Source organism: Lissotriton vulgaris, chromosome 8 (assembly GCF_964263255.1).
Source record: "Lissotriton vulgaris chromosome 8, aLisVul1.2, whole genome shotgun sequence".
Lineage (NCBI taxonomy): Eukaryota > Metazoa > Chordata > Amphibia > Caudata > Salamandridae > Lissotriton > Lissotriton vulgaris.
This window is the reverse complement of record NC_141696.1, coordinates 1,391,421,043-1,391,440,171: the sequence shown is the minus strand read 5'-3', so window position 1 is coordinate 1,391,440,171 and position 19,129 is coordinate 1,391,421,043. Positions and strand designations below refer to the sequence as shown.

The window sequence follows — 19,129 nt, the reverse complement described above, 5'->3', positions numbered from 1 at the left end:
GTAGATGTGGCCATGATACGCCACCAACTTTCCCAATCAGGGCAATAATAGAATGGAACTGGCCGTATTGCTTCCGCTCCCGGATCAGAAGGAAAACCTCTCGCTTTTTTCAAATATATGTAAATGGTTCAAACATGTATAAAAAACATGCCACAGCTCATCCCCGCCCACAATGTTGCCTCTCGATAGCTTGCATGTTTTGAGCCAGAACCTTAACACAGTTGTTAGCTGATGTTGTTTTCAGTGAATTTATTGTACAATATATATCTAATTTCCAACCCCCGCTGAGTACAACCTTTGGTTAGGCAGGCTTGCCATGGGTGCACTATACCCACATATGAAGCTTGCCCTTTCTGTATCTTTTTTGGGGATCTACTGAGTGTCTGTACCGTGGATCCCAGCCACCATTTTAGTTACTGGATTTCTGCTCATCCCAAAAGGATCTGCAGATGCTGTGACTCATTTAATTTGTGTTCATATTGTCTCCGTGGGGTGGAGTGTCCTTTGAGGGTCCATATGGCTTTACATTTTTTGTTTAGGATCCAGGAACTGTGTCCTGTTTCCAGAAATGTCCACTGCAAGAGACTTTTTTTCTCTTATGGCAGCCCCATAGATCACCCTGATCCAAAAGGGATAATTGGAGAAAACGCCTCTTGTTAAAATTCGGATTTTTAAAAATTAATTTCTAGATTTGTAAAGGATATGCGATTATTCCCAAATGGCACAGATATGCTAAGTGTTAACTCTTTAACCCTTTCGATGCTGATGACGAGCTCAGCTCGTCATGATGCACAGTTGAGCTGTGCTGATGACGAGCTGAGCTCGTCATAAAACAATAAAAAACAATAATTTGCAGCACAGGACGGGAAAACGCCTAGCAGCCATGTGGTTAAATCCCACTCTGCATCCTTTTTAAACACTTATATTTCCAAACCTACTGAACCAAACTAACAAACGCACTTGACAAGAGCAAATTTTCCTCTGGGAGCTAAAATGGAAACGCACATCTTTCCCCCTCACCCTCGCTTATCATTTTTTCCCAAGGTAAAATCTGCACGAATAGTGGCGTGCCAGACCTTAGGTGGACCTATGCCAAGCGAATTGGTTACCAGATTTCCTGCAAATCTGTCCATGGGGTGAAAAGTTATAGGAAATCAAAAATGGCTTTTGAGTGGGAAGTATGGCACAACTATAACTACATAGCGGCCACTGCCCTTTCACAAACCTTGTGTGCTTCCATTACCTGGAACTCTGCCCCTGCAAAAAGACCTGAAACACTGACTATTCTTTCACCACTTCTAGGAGTAAGTTCTCTCACACTCACTCAGTTCCCACGGTGTTGACATTTTCAGAAATCTTGATAAAACGGCTGCAGTTGTGTATATATACCTTTATTCTTTTTTTCTATAATTATGTTTTATTTAATGCCCTTTCTAGCATTTATTGCTTCGGTTTTATGTATACCTACTTTTTAAAACATCAGAAACCATATGGGCTGTTGGGAGCTATGTAAAAGTGCTATAAATAACACTGTGTTTACCAAAAAAATATTTAAAATAAAAATCCTGGTATCAAGCCGTTACTTTTTTATGTTGACAGTGTTAGTGGGTATTTAGCACAGCATTTTCCAATTACTTGCCTCTTGTGCAGTGATGTAAATGGCACTTTGATAGAACAAACGCTATTGTAATGTGAAAACTCATCTCCCTTGCCACCCATCAGCAGGTTCCTTCCCTCGGTTGGCTGCCGGTGTTGCACCTTGTTATTTTAACACCTGGCAGTTCAGGGGCTACAGACAGATTATTAATTGAGTGAATTTGTGAAATCCACTGGGCTTCCTTGTGTTGAAAATGCGTTGCATCCGTTTTGTGACCTCCCATCACACAACAGCCAAGTGTGTCGACATTTTATGTGCAAGGGAATGGCTAAAAGAAGGCCTTGGCTTGGAGAAGAATACAGCTGGGAGTCTAGTCAAAGCCGGGCTCTGTTCACAAGGGCCCCGTGGGGATTCACCTTTGGAAAGACTTGAGAAGTGTACCCAACATAAACCCATTGCGAAATTGCAGCTCTTGTGCTGGCCTCTTTTTTTCTTAAACATCTGATAGAACAAAGCTTTTTTTATATAATATAAAAAAAAAGTTTTACTTTTATTGTCAGATTTTGTGCAAGAACTTTTATTGCTTCCTTCCCCTTTCTTCCTGGCTGATCAATCTCCCGCTTCTGATTTGCAGGTTGATGTTCGACTTACCACAGGAAATGGGGTTAATTGCCATCGCGGCCCGACAAAGCCAAGGCAAAGGTCAGTTGTGCAGCAAGAGTGGGGAACAGGGGTGAGTAACATGAGGAGAGCCTGTAAATATTGTACTCTACACCTGGAAGGATATCCTGGCCACCGTAGCGAAGCCTGGAGGTAGTTTGTGAACACACTTAACTAGATTATTTTGTAGTTTATAAGGAGACAAGTGTTGCTGTAAGTTGCTTCTGTCTGTGCGCGCTCTGCTCGCGGGGGCTGCATAGTCATGAGCGGTTTCCTTACCTTGAAAAGCATGGTCTGTCCACCCGCGCGCGGATCCCCCAGCAGCAAAGTCCTCCGTGCATGACCAAGTACTTTCCCCTGAACTCACAATCCGGAGTACAGTTTATCTGAGTGGTTTGGATTGCATGAATTGTAGGGGTGCGCAAAGAACCTTTTTTTATGTGTCTCTGCAACTGCAACCTTCACAAAGCTGTATGGAAAGGTCTGCAAATAATCGGCGACGTTTTCCACATGAAACTCGTGACCTTTTGTAATACTTTATAGCACGTCGTAACGTAATTGAAAATATCAAAATGGTCCTGCATTAGATATGCTTCACAGAAAACAATTTTGTTCGCCTATAAGTAAAGTCGTTTTGCATAGAAAATATGCAAAAGAGACGAACTTGCTTAAAACCCCAGTAAGCATTTTACAACCCTCTACATTCGATACAAATATTATCGCCAGGTGGTGAACGTCATATTATTTAGAGCTGAAGGGGACTCTGGCAAGTTCACGGGGTTCCCGAACGGCTGAAACCTTTCCCTTGAAAAGATTTCCAGCCCTTTTATAAGTAGCACCATGCTCAGCTTTTTATTTAAAGGATGCAAAAGGTTATTACAGGTTTATTATGGATGATCACAAACATGGTTTTATGCCTTGGTTGTGTTAAGCGTTTGCTGCGCGGAAGCATGCGTCCCCTCCTAATGGAAAGGCGCGTCCCCTCCGCCGATCACCGTCCCCGTGTGTGCACACGTTGGTTGACAAGGTGAGCCTGTGCGCCCACACGCCTGTTGTAACAAGGTGAACCCGTGCACACACACACATGGGTTGCCCACCTGAGCCTGGGTGTGCAGACGCGTTGTTTGATAGGGTGAGGCTGGAACTGTGAGAAGTCCTCATCTGTTCAAACGCAAATGTCAGGAGAGGGGCGCTCTTCGAAGCGACCGCAGTGTGCGGGCTCTGGACATTGGGCTGAACTAGATTCTTGGAAACCAAAGCCAGGTGTTATTCAATATCCTGCTAACTAGCAGGAATAGGCAGGGCCATGTGCCGGCTCTGTGTATTCTCTGAATCCGTATCAGCTGTTCTCCCACACAGGATGCATAGCTTCAGTCACTGGTCCACGACTCAAAGAGCTCCACAATGTCTATTTTGTTTTGGAAAGCAGTAGAATTGGTTAAAAAATTGCATTAATGTTAAATAACTTGTCTCCTCCCCTCCCCTTATGAAAAATATTTTTTCTGGTAGGAGAAAGGTGTGAGGCCCTCAACAATCCGTTGGATGGATAGAGCGACTGTGTCCACTTCCCTACAAGGCATAGGTTTGCTTCCCTTTCTGCTGTCTCCCACCCATCAGGAGAGGGTTGTATGGATGGGTAGATGTATGCGAGACTGAGCTGAAAGGACTAGGCATGCCCCATCCACCCTTCCACCTACTCATCAGGACATGGTGGTTGGATGAGCAGTGTGAGCCTGAACTGAAAGGCATAATATGTGCCACTTATCCCTCCCACTCATCAGGGCAGGGATGGATGGATGGATGCATAGATAGTGTGAGACTGAAATGAAAGGCACAGGTGCGAGTCCCTTCACAATCCTGCTCATCCGGGCAGGGATGGATGGGTGGGTGGATGGATGGGTTGATGCTGTGCACACTGCACTGAAAGGCATGAGGTTGCCTCCCTTGTTGCTATCTCCCACTCATCAGTACAGGGATGGATGGATGCATAGATAGTGCGAGACTGAGATGACAGGCACAGGTGCGAGTCCCTTCACAATCCTGCTCATCCGGGCAGGCATGGATGGGTGGGTGGATGGATGGGTTGATGCTGTGCACACTGCACTGAAAGGCATGAGGTTGCCTCCCTTGTTGCTATCTCCCACTCATCAGTACAGGGATGGATGGATGCATAGATAGTGCGAGACTGAGATGGCAGGCACAGGTGCGAGTCCCTTCACAATCCTGCTCATCCGGGCAGGGATCGAATGGATGAATCGATGCTGTGCACAGTGCACTGAAAGGCATGATGTTGCCTCCCTTGTTGCTGTCTCCCACTTATCAGGACCTAGACGGATGGATCAGCAGTTTGAGACTGCACTGAAAGACATAAGAGGCAGTTTGGGTCTGTGTTTCCCACTTTTTGTGGATTGACCAACAACTAAAGGCTTTAGGCTAGATTCACGTAGCCTGTTGGACCTTATAACGTATATAAGTTATGGTCTGACATGACGGTGAGTTACAACATTTTGCCTTACTCATCAAACTATTTGACTTCTGAGTATTACTTAGCTCTGTTGGAATGGACAGGCGAACTTCACTGATCATTATAACAAACCATTTTCCTTACTGTGTATGTTTGTGTATATTTTTCACAAAGTGTAAAATAGGAATGCCCGAGAAAAACAGTTGAATTTTTTTTCAATTGTTTTTATTTTAGTTTTATTAGCACAGAACAGACAACGTCCACATTTAGATGGTATACAGCTCTGTGTCATCTCATTTAACGTAGTAAAGAGACCACTCAATGCATTAAAGTTGTCAGAAGATGGACATCCCACCCAGCCGTCTTCCCTCTTCTTGGTTTGTAGAATATCACAATATTTGAGACCCTGGTCTTTTCAAGCGCCTTCCTAACATAGTGTTTTATTTATTTTTTAACATTTGAACTTATTTTCTTCTCAGTTTAAAACATTTTCTATAACACGCCTCCAGTGCTTTCAGCATGGCTTACGTACACCTTGCTCTTCCTGAAGATTGTCTCAAAGTACATTGGGTTTGGCCGTCATTTAATACATTTGACAGTCTAATAAAGCGATTTGTGCCTTCTGTTTAGAATCTGAGTCTGGGCTAGTAACGGAGTCATAAATCTGGTCACTTGAAAAGAAACACTGGTGGGTCTCGACCTTGCAAGGACACAATACAGTGCTAGTGGGTACGTGTCCAAATATCCAACATGGGGAGCACTTTATCACTGCATGTAGTGTGCATGCTGCGTTCTGATTGGTTGAGTGTTCCTTACTTAGTGTGACATTTGCGTTTATGGTGTGTTCGAGGCATGTGGGCTGCTGAATTCATATCTGTGCATAGATCGCCACCTAGTGTTGGGTCCGGATGATTGCACATTGTTGTCCTGGAAGAGTCTTCGAAGTATCACAAGATAGGTGGCTCCTCCCCTGGACTACAGTGCGCATGGGCATCGCCTCCATCCCCAGATTGTTTTTTTCCGCCATTGGGTTCGGATGTGTTTCGGTTCCCTCTGTCGGAACCGATAGTTGTTCAACTTCTACTCGAGACCAAAAGGTCTTTAGGCTGGGCGTCTGTATAGTTGCGTACGGGTTTCTTTCTGACTCTCAGCTCCGATCTCTTGCTGCCCTTCCACGTGCTTTCGGCGCGGTCGGGCCTATACTACACTCTTGCTATGGAGCGAACTCCGTTTAAGAAGTGCCCGTTGTGTCACTCTAAATACTCGCACCTCGACGTGCACCCGGTGTGCAATACCTGCTTGTCGCCGGATCACCGCGAGGACACCTGCATGGCGTGTTCGAAATTCAGGAGTAAAAAGACTTTAAAGATTCGTCGGGCCAATAGGCTCCAGGCTAGGTTATCGGCCACGGCGCCCCCGCCAGACGACATTTTCCAAGAATATGTCGAGGGAGAAGACGACGTGCAAGGTTCGGACTCTAATCCCGCATCCGAGGGAGAGGCCTACGACGCGGGTGAGGAGAACTTTGACGAAGTCACCGACGAGGTAGGGGACGACGATCAGGCTTTTACCACGATGGGAGATAGCTCGGAGGAAGAGCATCCCCAACCTGACTCAGGGGTTGTTCCCCTTCATACGACCCGGGTCGAGGGATCGCCTTCGGGCCTTACCCAAGATCTAACTATGAGTCCTACGTCCCCGCCTCCGGGCCCGGTCAAGGACATTTATGAACCATCACTTACGTCGAAGAAAACGAAAGTGAAGCCAACCGGTCACGCATCCTCGGATGCGAAACCGAAAGTGAAAGTGGCGCAGGTGAAGAAGGTTCTGGAGGTGTCAACTTCCAAGAAAACCAAAATGGCCGACTTGAAGAGCCACGCCAAAATGGCCGACCCGAAGCCCTCGGGGTCGGCGCCGAAGGCGAAGTCCTCCGACGCGGCTGCGTCGGCGCCGAAAGGGGTCGCGGACCCGAAGACTGCTTCGAAGAAGCATCAGGCCGACGACGCGCATAGGCATGGGGCGTCGGCCCCGAAGAAGGTGCCTGCCGGCGAACAGACTCTCGAGGATGAGGGGTCGCTCGAACCGGCCCAGCCCTCTCCGGCCTGGACAAAGAAGGTTGCGGAATCCTTGCAGCGGATCCGAAAGGCCAGTGTGGTTCCCGCTCGGGACACCAGTGCGCCTAAGCTGACGCCTAAGCCTGCGAGGGAGCAAACGCCTATCCGTTTCACCCTACCGCCCAAATCGGCGCCGAAGGCCTTCGCGCCGAAACAGGGCGGACCCTCGGGGGAGGCATTAACGCCGAAGGCTGCCTTGGCGGTGTCGAAGCTTCGTCTCCAGCCGCTTGCGGAAGAGGAACGTCGTGCGGTAATCATCGACGCCAACACCGGAAAACTGTCGCTCCTCAAACGGAAGATCACGACGGAGCCGACGTTGGAACCCTTTAAGATCCCTCTCAAAAACAAAAGGGACTCCGAGGACTCTTCGGCTTTGGTGGAACCTGTGTCCCCGCAAACCCTAGGACACTCGCCGACGCATTCCGCCGCAGCCGATGCGGACGAGGAAGGTGACGAGTACAACTATCCGGCGTACTCGGATCCGGAGGAGGAGCACGTACCGTGGTCCGCCGGAGGCGACACGGAGGACCCGCAGTCGGGTCAGGACACTCAACTTTTCGCGGCCAAGACGTCCCCGACTGAGGACTCGGCGGCCTTCAATGCTCTGATAGAGAGAGCTGCTGCTAACCACGACGTCGAGCTGCACTCGGACCCCGTGGATGTGGACTTCTTGTTCGACACCTTCTCGGTAGCCGAAAAGTCTGTCAAAACACTACCGATGCTTAAGGGGGTGCTTAAACATGCAACGGAGGTTTTCAAGGAGCCCACCCGAGCGCGTGTGGTCAACCCTCGCATCGACAAGAAATATAAGGCAGCGCCCACGGATCCTACATATATCAAGGGACACTTGCCATTGGACTCCTTGGTTGTTTCCAACGCTCGGAAGAGGGCAAACTCTCAAACTACTGGTGACGCTCCTCCCCCAGACAAAGAGTCCAAGATCTTTGAGGCCTCAGGCAAACGAATTGCTGCACAGGCAGCTAATATCTGGAGAATATCTAACACCCAAGCATTACTTGCACGTTATGATAGGGCCCATTATGACACATTAGAGGCCATACTGCAACACTTGCCTGACCAATACAAGGAGGCGGGAGAGATGCTCATTCAGGAGGGTAAACTCATTACGAATGCATCCATCAAATGTGCACTGGATGTGGCAGACACAGCCTCCAGGGCTATCAATACCAGTGTGCTGCTTCGACGCCATGCCTGGCTTAGAATTTCGGGGTTCAAACCCGACATCCAAACTACGATCCTCAATCAAACAGTGAATCCTGAACACCTGTTTGGCCCTGAGGTGGATGCCACACTGGAGAAAATGAAAAAAGATACGGAAACTGCCAAGTCTATGGGGGCTTTACAAAGTCAGCAGTTTCGGAGTGGTTCCTTTCGCCGCTCAAACTCCAGAGGCACCTCAAGGGGACAGGCGTCCCAGTCAACCCAATATTACAAGAGTAACACCCAAGCCTCGTATAACAACAAGGGTTGAGGTGGTTACAGAGGCAATAATGTCAAGGGCAGGGGACGTGGAAACAATAGCTCCAGGTCCACCACCACCAACAAACAGTGACGTCTTGTCACTGCCCCCCGACCATGCAACACCGGTCGGGGGGAGACTCCAGCAGTTCCTGCCGGCGTGGAAGTCCATCACCACGGACAGGTGGGTGAGGTCTATTATCCAGTACGGGTACTGTCTAGAGCTTACGTCCATTCCACCGGACATACCCCCAAGACGCCGTCCTATGTCAGGCGAGCACTTGACCTTGTTGCAGCAAGAAGTTCTCGTCATGCTGCAAAAAGGGGCGATAGAGCTCGTTCCATTGCAAGAGCGGGGAACAGGGGTTTACTCCCTGTATTTTCTGATTCCCAAGAAGGACGGATCCCTCAGGCCGATCCTGGACCTCAGGCCCCTGAACTGGTACATCCTCTCGGAGCACTTTCATATGCTCACGTTGCAGCAGGTGCTTCCCCTGCTTCAACAGGGGGACTTCCTGGCTACGCTGGATCTGAAAGATGCCTATTTTCATATCCCCCTGCATCCTTCCCACAGGAAGTATCTCAGATTCACGATCTTAGACCAGCATTACCAGTTCAAGGTTCTGCCGTTCGGGGTCACCACGGCACCGAGAGTGTTTACCAAGTGCCTAGCGACTGTGGCAGCGTATCTCCGTCGCCAGCACGTCCACGTCTTTCCCTACTTGGACGACTGGCTCATTCAAGCAAGGACAGAACGGCAGTGCGTCGACCACGTGTCACGCACCATCCATCTCCTGCACGATCTGGGATTCTCTCTGAACTACCCGAAGTCCCATCTCCAGCCCGCCCACGTGCGACAGTACCTGGGTGCGACAATCGACACTCTGGTAGCCACAGCGCAGCCAAATTCAGTGAGAATCGCCAGTATCCAGGCGCTGATCCAACGATTCAGACCCCAACACTCGCTTCCAGCGAAAGTGTTCATGCAGTTGATAGGCATGATGGCCTCCTGCATCTCCATTGTCCCGCACGCGAGACTACATATGCGTCCGCTTCTGGAGTGCCTTGCACGTCAGTGGACTCAGGCTCATGGGCAACTGACAGACCTAGTGTTGGTGAGCGGTCGGGCATACAACTCTCTGCATTGGTGGAATCCACACAACCTTTGCAAGGGCCGACCATTCCAGGAGCCTGTCCCACAGATTATCCTGACGACGGACGCCTCTCTCCAGGGATGGGGAGCGCATGTACTCCATTACACTGTGCAGGGACTATGGACACTACAGCAAAGGAGGTTGCACATCAATGTGTTGGAACTGATGGCAATCTTCATGGCCTTGAAGGCGTTCAAAGTACATCTGTGCAACAAAGTCGTGTTGATCCGGACGGACAACATGACAGCCATGTACTACATCCAGAAGCAGGGAGGCACGCACTCTCCACAGCTGTCTCATCTGGCTCAGAGCATGTGGAAGTGGGCCATTCAGAGGAACATCTTCCTCATGGCAGAGCATCTCCCGGGCAAGGACAATCAGATGGCGGATCTGCTCAGCAGGCACAGCCATCAGATGCACGAGTGGGAGATACATCCATCAGTACTCCAACCGTACTTCCAAAGGTGGGGTCATCCAGAGATAGACCTGTTCGCCACAAAGGAGAACGCAAAATGCCAAAGCTTCGCCGCCAGGCTCCCACACCCCCAATCACAGGGCAATGCGATGTGGATGAACTGGTCAGGCAAATTTGCGTACGCTTTTCCCCCAGCACCTCTGATACCGCTGGTGGCACGCAAGCTCAGGCAGCACTCGATGACTCTCATCCTGGTTGCTCCAATGTGGGCTCGCCAACCATGGTACACCACGTTTCTAGAACTGTCCGTGGTACCGCATCAGAGGCTACATCTCACACCCAGCCTTCTGACGCAGAGCCATGGCGACATTCAGCACCCAGATCCGCAACAGCTCAACCTGGCGATCTGGCTCCTGAAGTCCTAGAGTTTGGCTACCTTAATCTACCTCCCGATTGCATGAACATCATTCTGGAGGCAAGGAAGCCCACTACTAGAGCTTGTTATGCGGCTAAATGGAAGAGGTTTGTAATCTACTGTGTTAACCACGATATTGACCCGCTAGATGCTTCCATTCAAAACATCATTTGTTACCTGTTCCACCTGTACCAATGCAATCTGGCATACTCTTCCATCCGCATTCACCTGTCTGCTATGGCAGCATACCTCCAGAATAGGCAGCACCTGTCACTCTTTAAGGTCCCTGCTATCAAGGCCTTTCTGGAAGGACTCAAAAGGGTCATTCCACCAAGGACCCCACCAGCTCCAGAATGGAACCTCAATGTGGTTCTTACGAGGCTGATGGGTCCTCCCTTTGAGCCACTGCACTCTTGTGAGCTTCAGTTTCTGACTTGGAAGGTTGCGTTCTTAGTAGCAATTACATCGCTACGGAGGGTTAGCGAGCTGCAGGCGCTCACCATCCAAGAACCTTACTTCCAGGTACATGCTAACAGGGTGGTGCTCCGCACTAACCCTAAATTCCTACCCAAAGTGGTATCCCAATTCCACTTAAACCAGACAATTGAATTGCCGGTGTTTTTCCAAAACCCAGAGACGCTGGCGGAGCGCATGCTCCACACCCTTGATGTTAAGAGGGCCTTGATGTATTATGTAGACAGGACAAAAGATTTTCGCAAAACCAAGCAGCTTTTTGTTGCTTTTGCCACACACCACAAGGGAAACGCTATCTCAAAAGCAGGGATTGCTAGGTGGATAGTAAAGTGCATTCAGATCTGTTACGCTAAAGCTAAGCGCACCCTCACTATCCCACCGAGGGCCCACTCCACCAGAAAGTTGGGGGCCTCTATGGCTTTCCTAGGTAACATTCCCTTAGAAGATATCTGTAGAGCAGCCACATGGTCTACCACACATACTTTCACTAAGCACTACTGTGTAGACGTGCATTCCAAACAGCAGGCAGCTGTTGGTCAGGCTGTTCTAAAAACACTTTTTCAGACCGCTGCAGCTGGCACGGGCGGCCGCCGATAATGGAGGGACTGCTATGTATTCTATGCACAGATATAAATTCAGCAGCCCACATGCCTGGAACTGCAAATGCTACTTACCAGTATGCATCTGTTCTTGGCATGTAGGGCTGCTGACATTCATATCGCCCACCCTCCTCCCCGGCGCCTGTAGCAGCTGCAGTATTCATTCATACATATGCTCATAGCATGGTCATCACTCACATTCTTCACTCCATCTCTGCCAATGGCTAAAAACAATCTGGGGATGGAGGCGATGCCCATGCGCACTGTAGTCCAGGGGAGGAGCCACCTATCTCGTGATACTTCGAAGACTCTTCCAGGACAACAATGTGCAATCATCCGGACCCAACACAAGGTGGCGATCTATGCACAGATATGAATGTCAGCAGCCCTACATGCCAAGAACAGATGCATACTGGTAAGTAGCATTTGCATTTGGGAACGCACAACCCTCTGGCCAAGAGTGTTTTATTGGGGCCAATCTCTGAGACCATTGTGGTATCTGTGGGATTGATCAAGGTTTCTCTGTACGCACATTTGTATAAGGGTTACGTGTTCGGATCCCCCACCAACTGTAATCTGTCAATTAGTTGCTTCAGCCTAGGTCGCAGGGCCTGCCTGACCAAGTATTTATGAATTGGGGTTGAAGGGGAGGTCATATTGTGTTTATTAAGCAATGGAGATGTGACTCTGTTATTATATATAATATATCAACATCGTCTTTATCAATATTATCACCTTGCTCTTCCTGGTGCAAATTGGGTTGTAGAAACCTGTGGGAAATAAGTTTGCAGATGTCTGTGAGCACTTGTTAGACCTGATTCTTAAAGTGATTTGCACATTTAAGCTTCACTTAAAAGCACAAATGACACGATTTTCCACTGCAAGGAATTCTCAAAAGATTACTTTGCAGTCTGCTCGTTCTTAGGATTACACCACGACCATGTAATTTAGCCCTTGAGTGAATCCCACTCAACTGTTGGTGAGTAGGCATTCCAAGATGGGATCTGCATGTTTGTGAACTCCCACTAACACATGCATTGATTATCGGACACACCCCTCTCTGCTTTTCCACCCAAGGAACTATCAGCACATTGGTGTGTACCTGTCCAGGATGGGAAGGTGATGAGAACACATTAACAAACTCGCCTCTATGTGCTTTTCATGATGAAGGTCCTGCAAAAGACCCAGACGCTTATCCCTAGTTCTTCCAGCCATTGTTAACCGAGTCCCTTATTCTAAGTAGACTGGATTACTGCAATGCTTGGTTTGTGGGTCTTTCTTTCTTCTTGTTTCACAGATTACAATGTATACTGAATGATGCCGCCAGACGTATCCTGGATACTTCTAAATATGCCAGGATCATGAGCCACCTTAACAGCCTTCCCTGTCCGTAGGAGTTGCATTTTCATAGCCCTTTGTTTTTGCCACCAAGCTCTTCATGCTTACCCTCACACTAGCTGAGTGTCCCAGATGGTCTGTAGATACGCACCGTCTAGATCACTTCGGTTCGAGGCATGTGGGCTGCTAAATTCATATCTTAGCATTAGATCGCCGCCTAGTGTTGGGTCCGGATGATCGCACATTGTTGTCCTGGAAGAGTCTTCGAAGTATCCTGAGATAGGTGTCTCCTCCCCTGGACTACAGTGCGCATGGGCATCGGCTCCATCCCCAGATTGTTTTTTTCCGCCATTGGGTTCGGATGCGGTCTCGACGTCTCTCCGTCGGAACCGAGAAAACATAACTTTAAACGGCCAAAAGGCTGTGTGTTCTTTACGTCGGTATTGTTTGCGTGCGGTCTCGAGTTCTTCCGTCTCTCGGAGCCGGAATCAGCGGAGTTTTTCCACTCTTCGGACATCGAGGCCTTCTCATCGCGACTCGACACCGATTTTCCAACATGGAGCGGAGTCCGTTTAAGCTCTGTCCGCTCTGTGGGTCCAAATACCCACATATAGACGTGCACCCGGTCTGTAACAAATGCCTTTCGCCAGATCATGACGAAGGAAGCTGCAGGGCCTGTGCGAGTTTCAGGTCAAAGAAGACTCTCACGATTCGGCGCGCGGTGCGCCTTGTGGCCAAACAAGCGGCCCCGGATCCAGAAAACATCTTCGACGACCAAGAAGAGGAGGACCGGAGCCATCATCTTCAAATCTCCCCGCCCGAGACGGAGGTCGAGGCAGATCCGGAAGACGACGACGGAGTCGTGGGTCAAGGCCTTGAATACGTCGACGAGGTAGGGGACGACGAAGAGGTTTATGGGGCCGTGGAAGATAGCTCAGAGGACGAGCTATGCCCCGAAGTTTACGGACATAAGGAGCGGGTCACGGGATCGCCTGTCGGCCTTACCCAAGACCCCGTAGCGCAAGCCACGGCCCCGCCTGCGGGCCCGGCCACGGACATACTTGCTGCGCAGAGGGTATCGAAACCGAAACTGAAAGCAACGGTATCGACTACACCTAAAATGGCCGACCCGAAACCGAAACCGAAACTTAAGGACTCAGGCGTCCCTAAGATGGCGATCGTAACAACAAAAACGAATAAGCCTGCAGCCTCATCGACTCCGTCGACCTCCGGTCCGCAGAAGTCGAAGAAATCTGGCGATTCCACAGGGTCGAAATCGGCGCCGGAGGAGAGATCCTCTAAAAAGGGTGGCACGCACAAGACAAGCGCGCCGGCGCCGGTGAAGCCCGCCAAAGCCTGCGACACAGCTCCGGCTCCGACTGGGACATCTGCGCATCGGTCCAAGGACTCGGGGTCGGCGGACGTGGCATCATCGTCCAACCCTCCAAAAGACCAACAGAACGTCGGATCCGAAGGCAAGGCCATCTCGTCGGTGCCAAAGGCCACTGTCACCGACGCATCTCTCATTGCTTCTTCACTACAAAGAATTAGGGAGAAGGCCTCTGCTTCGTCGGCGCCGGCGCCATCGCCGCAGAAGGCGACAGACGTCCCGGTCAAGCCCGCAAGTAAACTCCTCTTCCTTCTGCCGCCAAAAGTGGCGCCGAAGGCCTTTTCATCAAAATCGACGCCAAAGAAGTCGGAATCTTCTACGGCAGGGGCATTTTCAGGTCGAGTACTCGACTCAGAAGAGGATTCGGAGTGCTTCATAGACGCAGACACGGGCAAATTAACCCTTTACAAAAGGAAGATCACTTCACAGCCGGTGGAATCCTATGTCATCCCACTGAAGAAGAAAAAGTTTCCACAGGACGCCTCAGGCCTCATGGAACCTATCCAGCCCCCTCCAAGAAGGAGCCCAACACCGTCTCCAGACCACTCTGAAAGTGAGGGCTATGATGAAGATGACCAATACACTTTCCCGGTCAATGAACCAGATGCACAGCCGGATTCATATGATGACATTGGGGAACAAGGCACCCAAAATGTGGGACAAGACCCACAGGCTTTCAGTACACGTGCATCCCCAACAGAGGATTCTGCAGGTTTCCATGCACTCATTGAGAGGGCAGCTGCTAATCATGATGTGGACATGCATGCTGACCCAGTTGAAGAAGACTTTCTATTCGACACTTTTTCAGTCTCGGAAAGAACTGTAAAGACACTGCCTATGCTCAAAGGGGTCCTCAAGCATGCTGCGGACATCTTTAAAGAGCCTACCAGGGCGAGGGTGGTCAACCCACGTATTGAAAAAAAGTACAGACCAGCGCCTGCAGACCCTGCATACATTCGGGGACAGTTGCCGCTTGACTCCCTTGTGGTCGCAAATGCCCGTAAAAGGGCCAACTCCCAAACAACGGGTGAAGCTCCTCCCCCGGATAAGGAGTCCAAAGTGCTAGAGGCAGGAGGCAAAAGAGTGGCTGCGCAAGCTGCCAATTTCTGGCGTATTGCAAATACACAGGCACTACTGGCTCGTTATGATAGGTCACATTACGACACACTAGAGCACATTGTGCAACACCTGCCTCCGCAGTTTCAAGAGGGCACCAAAATGATTATACAGGAAGGACAACTGATCTCCAACGCGGCCATAAAGTGTGCACTTGATGCCGCGGACACAGCCGCTAGGGCCATTAACACCAGTGTCATGCTGAGACGACAGGCGTGGCTCCGCATATCGGGGTTTAAACCTGACATTCAAACAACCATACTTAATCAACCAGTCAATCCTGATAGACTGTGTGGTCCAGATGTTGACACCACCCTGGAAAAAATTAAAAAAGACACCGAAACTGCTAAATCTATGGGGGCCCTACAATCACAGCAGTTTCGTGGCAATAGTTTTCGTCGCTCAGGTGCCCGTGGAGTCACCAGAGGACAGATGGGTCAGCAGTCACAGTTCCCTAGAGGTGGAGCACAATCCTCGTACCCCAAACAGAACAAGAGGGGCTACAGGGGAAACAGCAACAAAGGACGCGGCAGAGGAACCAACAATTCACGCTCCTCTGCCCCAAGCAACCAGTGACTCTCTGTCACTGCCCCCCGACCACTTAACACCTGTCGGGGGGAGACTACAGCAGTTCCTGCCCGTCTGGATCAACATCACCACAGACAGGTGGGTGCGACAACTTATCCAGTACGGTTATTGTCTAGAGTTAAAATCCACTCCACCCAACATTCCACCAAGGCAAAGACCTATGTCCGCAGAGCACTTGCACTTATTGCAGCAGGAAGTGGTGGTGATGCTGCAAAAAGGAGCAATCGAGCTCGTGCCAGTGGGGGAGGAAGGCACAGGGGTATATTCCCTGTACTTCCTCATTCCAAAGAAGGACGGATCTCTCAGACCAATTCTGGATCTCCGTCCCCTCAATCTGTATATACTGTCAGAGCATTTCCATATGCTTACACTGCAACAGATTCTTCCTATGTTAAACAAAGGAGACTTCTTAGCAACCTTAGACCTCAAGGATGCTTATTTCCACATTCCACTACACCCGTCCCACAGAAAGTACCTCAGGTTCACTATCCAAGGCACGCATTATCAGTTCAAAGTCCTACCCTTCGGAGTCACAACAGCCCCAAGGGTGTTTACCAAGTGCCTGGCGACAGTAGCAGCGCACCTCAGGAGGCAGAACATCCATGTCTACCCCTACCTCGACGACTGGCTCGTTCAAGCCAGGTCGGAACAACAGTGCGCCGCGGACATGTCGACTACCATTCACCTCCTTCACGACCTGGGTTTCTCGTTGAATTACCCGAAGTCACACCTTCAGCCGGCACATGTCCGGCAGTTTCTGGGTGCGACAATCAATACCCTGACGGCCAAGGCGCAACCAAACCAGGTCAGGATAGACAGCATGCAGTCTCTAATCCAGAAGTTCAGACCGAGACACTCACTTCCAGCAAGAGTGTTCATGCAGTTGATAGGCATGATGGCCTCCTGCATCTTCATAGTCCCTCACGCACGGTTGCATATGCGCCCGCTCCAGGAGTGCTTAGCAAATCAGTGGACACAGGCTCAGGGACAATTAACAGACCTAGTGTTGGTTACCAGTCGGGCATACAACTCTCTGCATTGGTGGACTCCACACAACCTTTGCAAGGGCCGACTGTTCCAGGAGCCAGTGCCACAGGTTATCCTGACAACGGACGCATCTCTCCAGGGATGGGGAGCTCATCTGCTCACTTACACGGTGCAGGGACTATGGACGACGCAGCAACAGAAGATGCACATCAACTATCTAGAACTGATGGCGATCTTCATGGCGCTCAAGTCCTTCATTGTACATCTGTGCAACAAAGTGGTGTTAGTCCGGACGGACAACATGACCGCGATGTACTACATCCAAAAGCAGGGGGGCACCCACTCACCGCAGCTGTCTCACCTGGCTCAGAGCATGTGGAAGTGGGCCATTCAGAGGAGCATCTTCCTCATGGCAGAACACCTCCCAGGGAAGGACAATCAGATGGCGGATCTGCTCAGCAGATACAGCCATCAAATGCACGAGTGGGAGATACATCCATCAGTACTCCAGCCGTACTTCCAAAGGTGGGGTCGTCCAGACATAGACCTGTTCGCCACAAGGGAGAACGCAAAATGCCAAAGCTTCGCCGCCAGGTTCCCACACCCGCAATCGCAGGGCAATGCGATATGGATGAACTGGTCAGGCAAATTTGCGTACGCTTTTCCCCCGACACCTCTGATACCACTGGTGGCGAGAAAACTAAGGCAACACTCGATGACACTCATCCTAGTTGCTCCAACGTGGGCGCGCCAGGCCTGGTACACCACGTTCCTCGAACTCTCAGTGGTACCGCATCAAAGACTGCGCCTCACGCCCAGACTTCTGACGCAGAACCATGGAGAAATTCAGCATCCAGATCCGCAACAGCTCAACCTAGCGATCTGGCTCCTGAAGTCTTAGAGTTTGGATACCTCAACCTACCTCCTGAATGCATGAACATCATCAAGGAGGCGAGGAAGCCGTCAACCAGAGCATGCTATGCCGCAAAATGGAAGCGTTTTGTCATTTACTGTGCAGACAATGACATAAACCCGCTAGATGCATCTATCCCTAACATCATTTGCTATCTGTTACACCTTTATAAGTGCAAACTAGCGTTCACTTCTATTCGGATACATCTATCCGCCATCGCAGCTTACCTTCAAAACAGGCAGCATCTCTCGGTCTTCAGGGTGCCTGCCATTAAAGCGTTTCTTGAAGGTCTGAAACGAGTCATTCCCCCAAGAACACCGCCAGCTCCGGTGTGGAACCTCAATGTGGTCCTCACCAGACTGATGGGACCACCATTTGAGCCACTGCACTCGTGTGAACTGCAATTCCTAACGTGGAAAGTTGCTTTCCTAATTGCTATTACGTCACTAAGGCGTGTTAGTGAGCTACAAGCGCTCACAATCCAAGAGCCATTCATTCAGATTCATCCAAATAGGGTAGTGCTACGTACTAACCCCAAATTCCTTCCAAAGGTGGTGTCACATTTTCATCTCAACCAAACTATCGATTTGCCGGCATTCTTCCAGAACCCACAAACAGTGGCGGAAAGAATGCTCCATACGTTAGACGTACGGAGGGCATTAATGTACTACATAGACAGGACACAACACTTTAGGAAAACGAAACAACTTTTTGTTGCCTTCTCACCACAACACAAAGGCAACCCGATTTCCAAAGCAGGAATAGCCAGATGGATTGTTAAGTGCATTCAAATCTGTTATCAAAAAGCCAAGCGCACTTTAACAATACCCCCAAAGGCGCACTCCACACGCAAATTGGGGGCATCCATGGCTTTCCTAGGAAACATTCCTCTAGAGGACATTTGCAGAGCAGCCACGTGGATTACACCACATACCTTTACAAAACACTACTGTGTTGATGTACATTCCAAACAGCAAGCGGCTGTAGGACAGGCTGTTCTCAAGACACTTTTTCAGGTTTCTGCAGCTGGCACGGGCAACCGCCGCTGATGGAGGGACTGCTATGTATTCTATGCTAAGATATGAATTTAGCAGCCCACATGCCTCGAACTGAATATGCTACTTACCAGTATGCATCTGTTCTTGGCATGTAGGGCTGCTAACATTCATATCGCCCACCCTCCTCCCCGGTGCCTGTCGCAGCTGCAGATATACTATTGTATTCAATCATTAGCATGGACATCCTTTACACTTTTCACTCCATCCTCTGCCACAATGGCGAAAAACAATCTGGGGATGGAGCCGATGCCCATGCGCACTGTAGTCCAGGGGAGGAGCCACCTATCTCAGGATACTTCGAAGACTCTTCCAGGACAACAATGTGCGATCATCCGGACCCAACACTAGGCGGCGATCTAATGCTAAGA

General features: G+C 49.9%; 1 protein-coding gene across 2 annotated transcripts in view; it reads left to right on the top strand.

Moving 5' to 3' along the window:
• Positions 1-19,129, top strand: part of HLCS (holocarboxylase synthetase) — a 933,637-nt gene that overhangs the window by 692,756 nt on the left and 221,752 nt on the right. For both annotated transcript variants that reach the window (XM_086935401.1, XM_086935400.1), the window contains exon 7: positions 2,232-2,299. In XM_086935401.1, the coding sequence (XP_086791527.1) occupies positions 2,232-2,299 (68 nt within the window). The remainder of the gene's footprint in view (positions 1-2,231; positions 2,300-19,129) is intronic.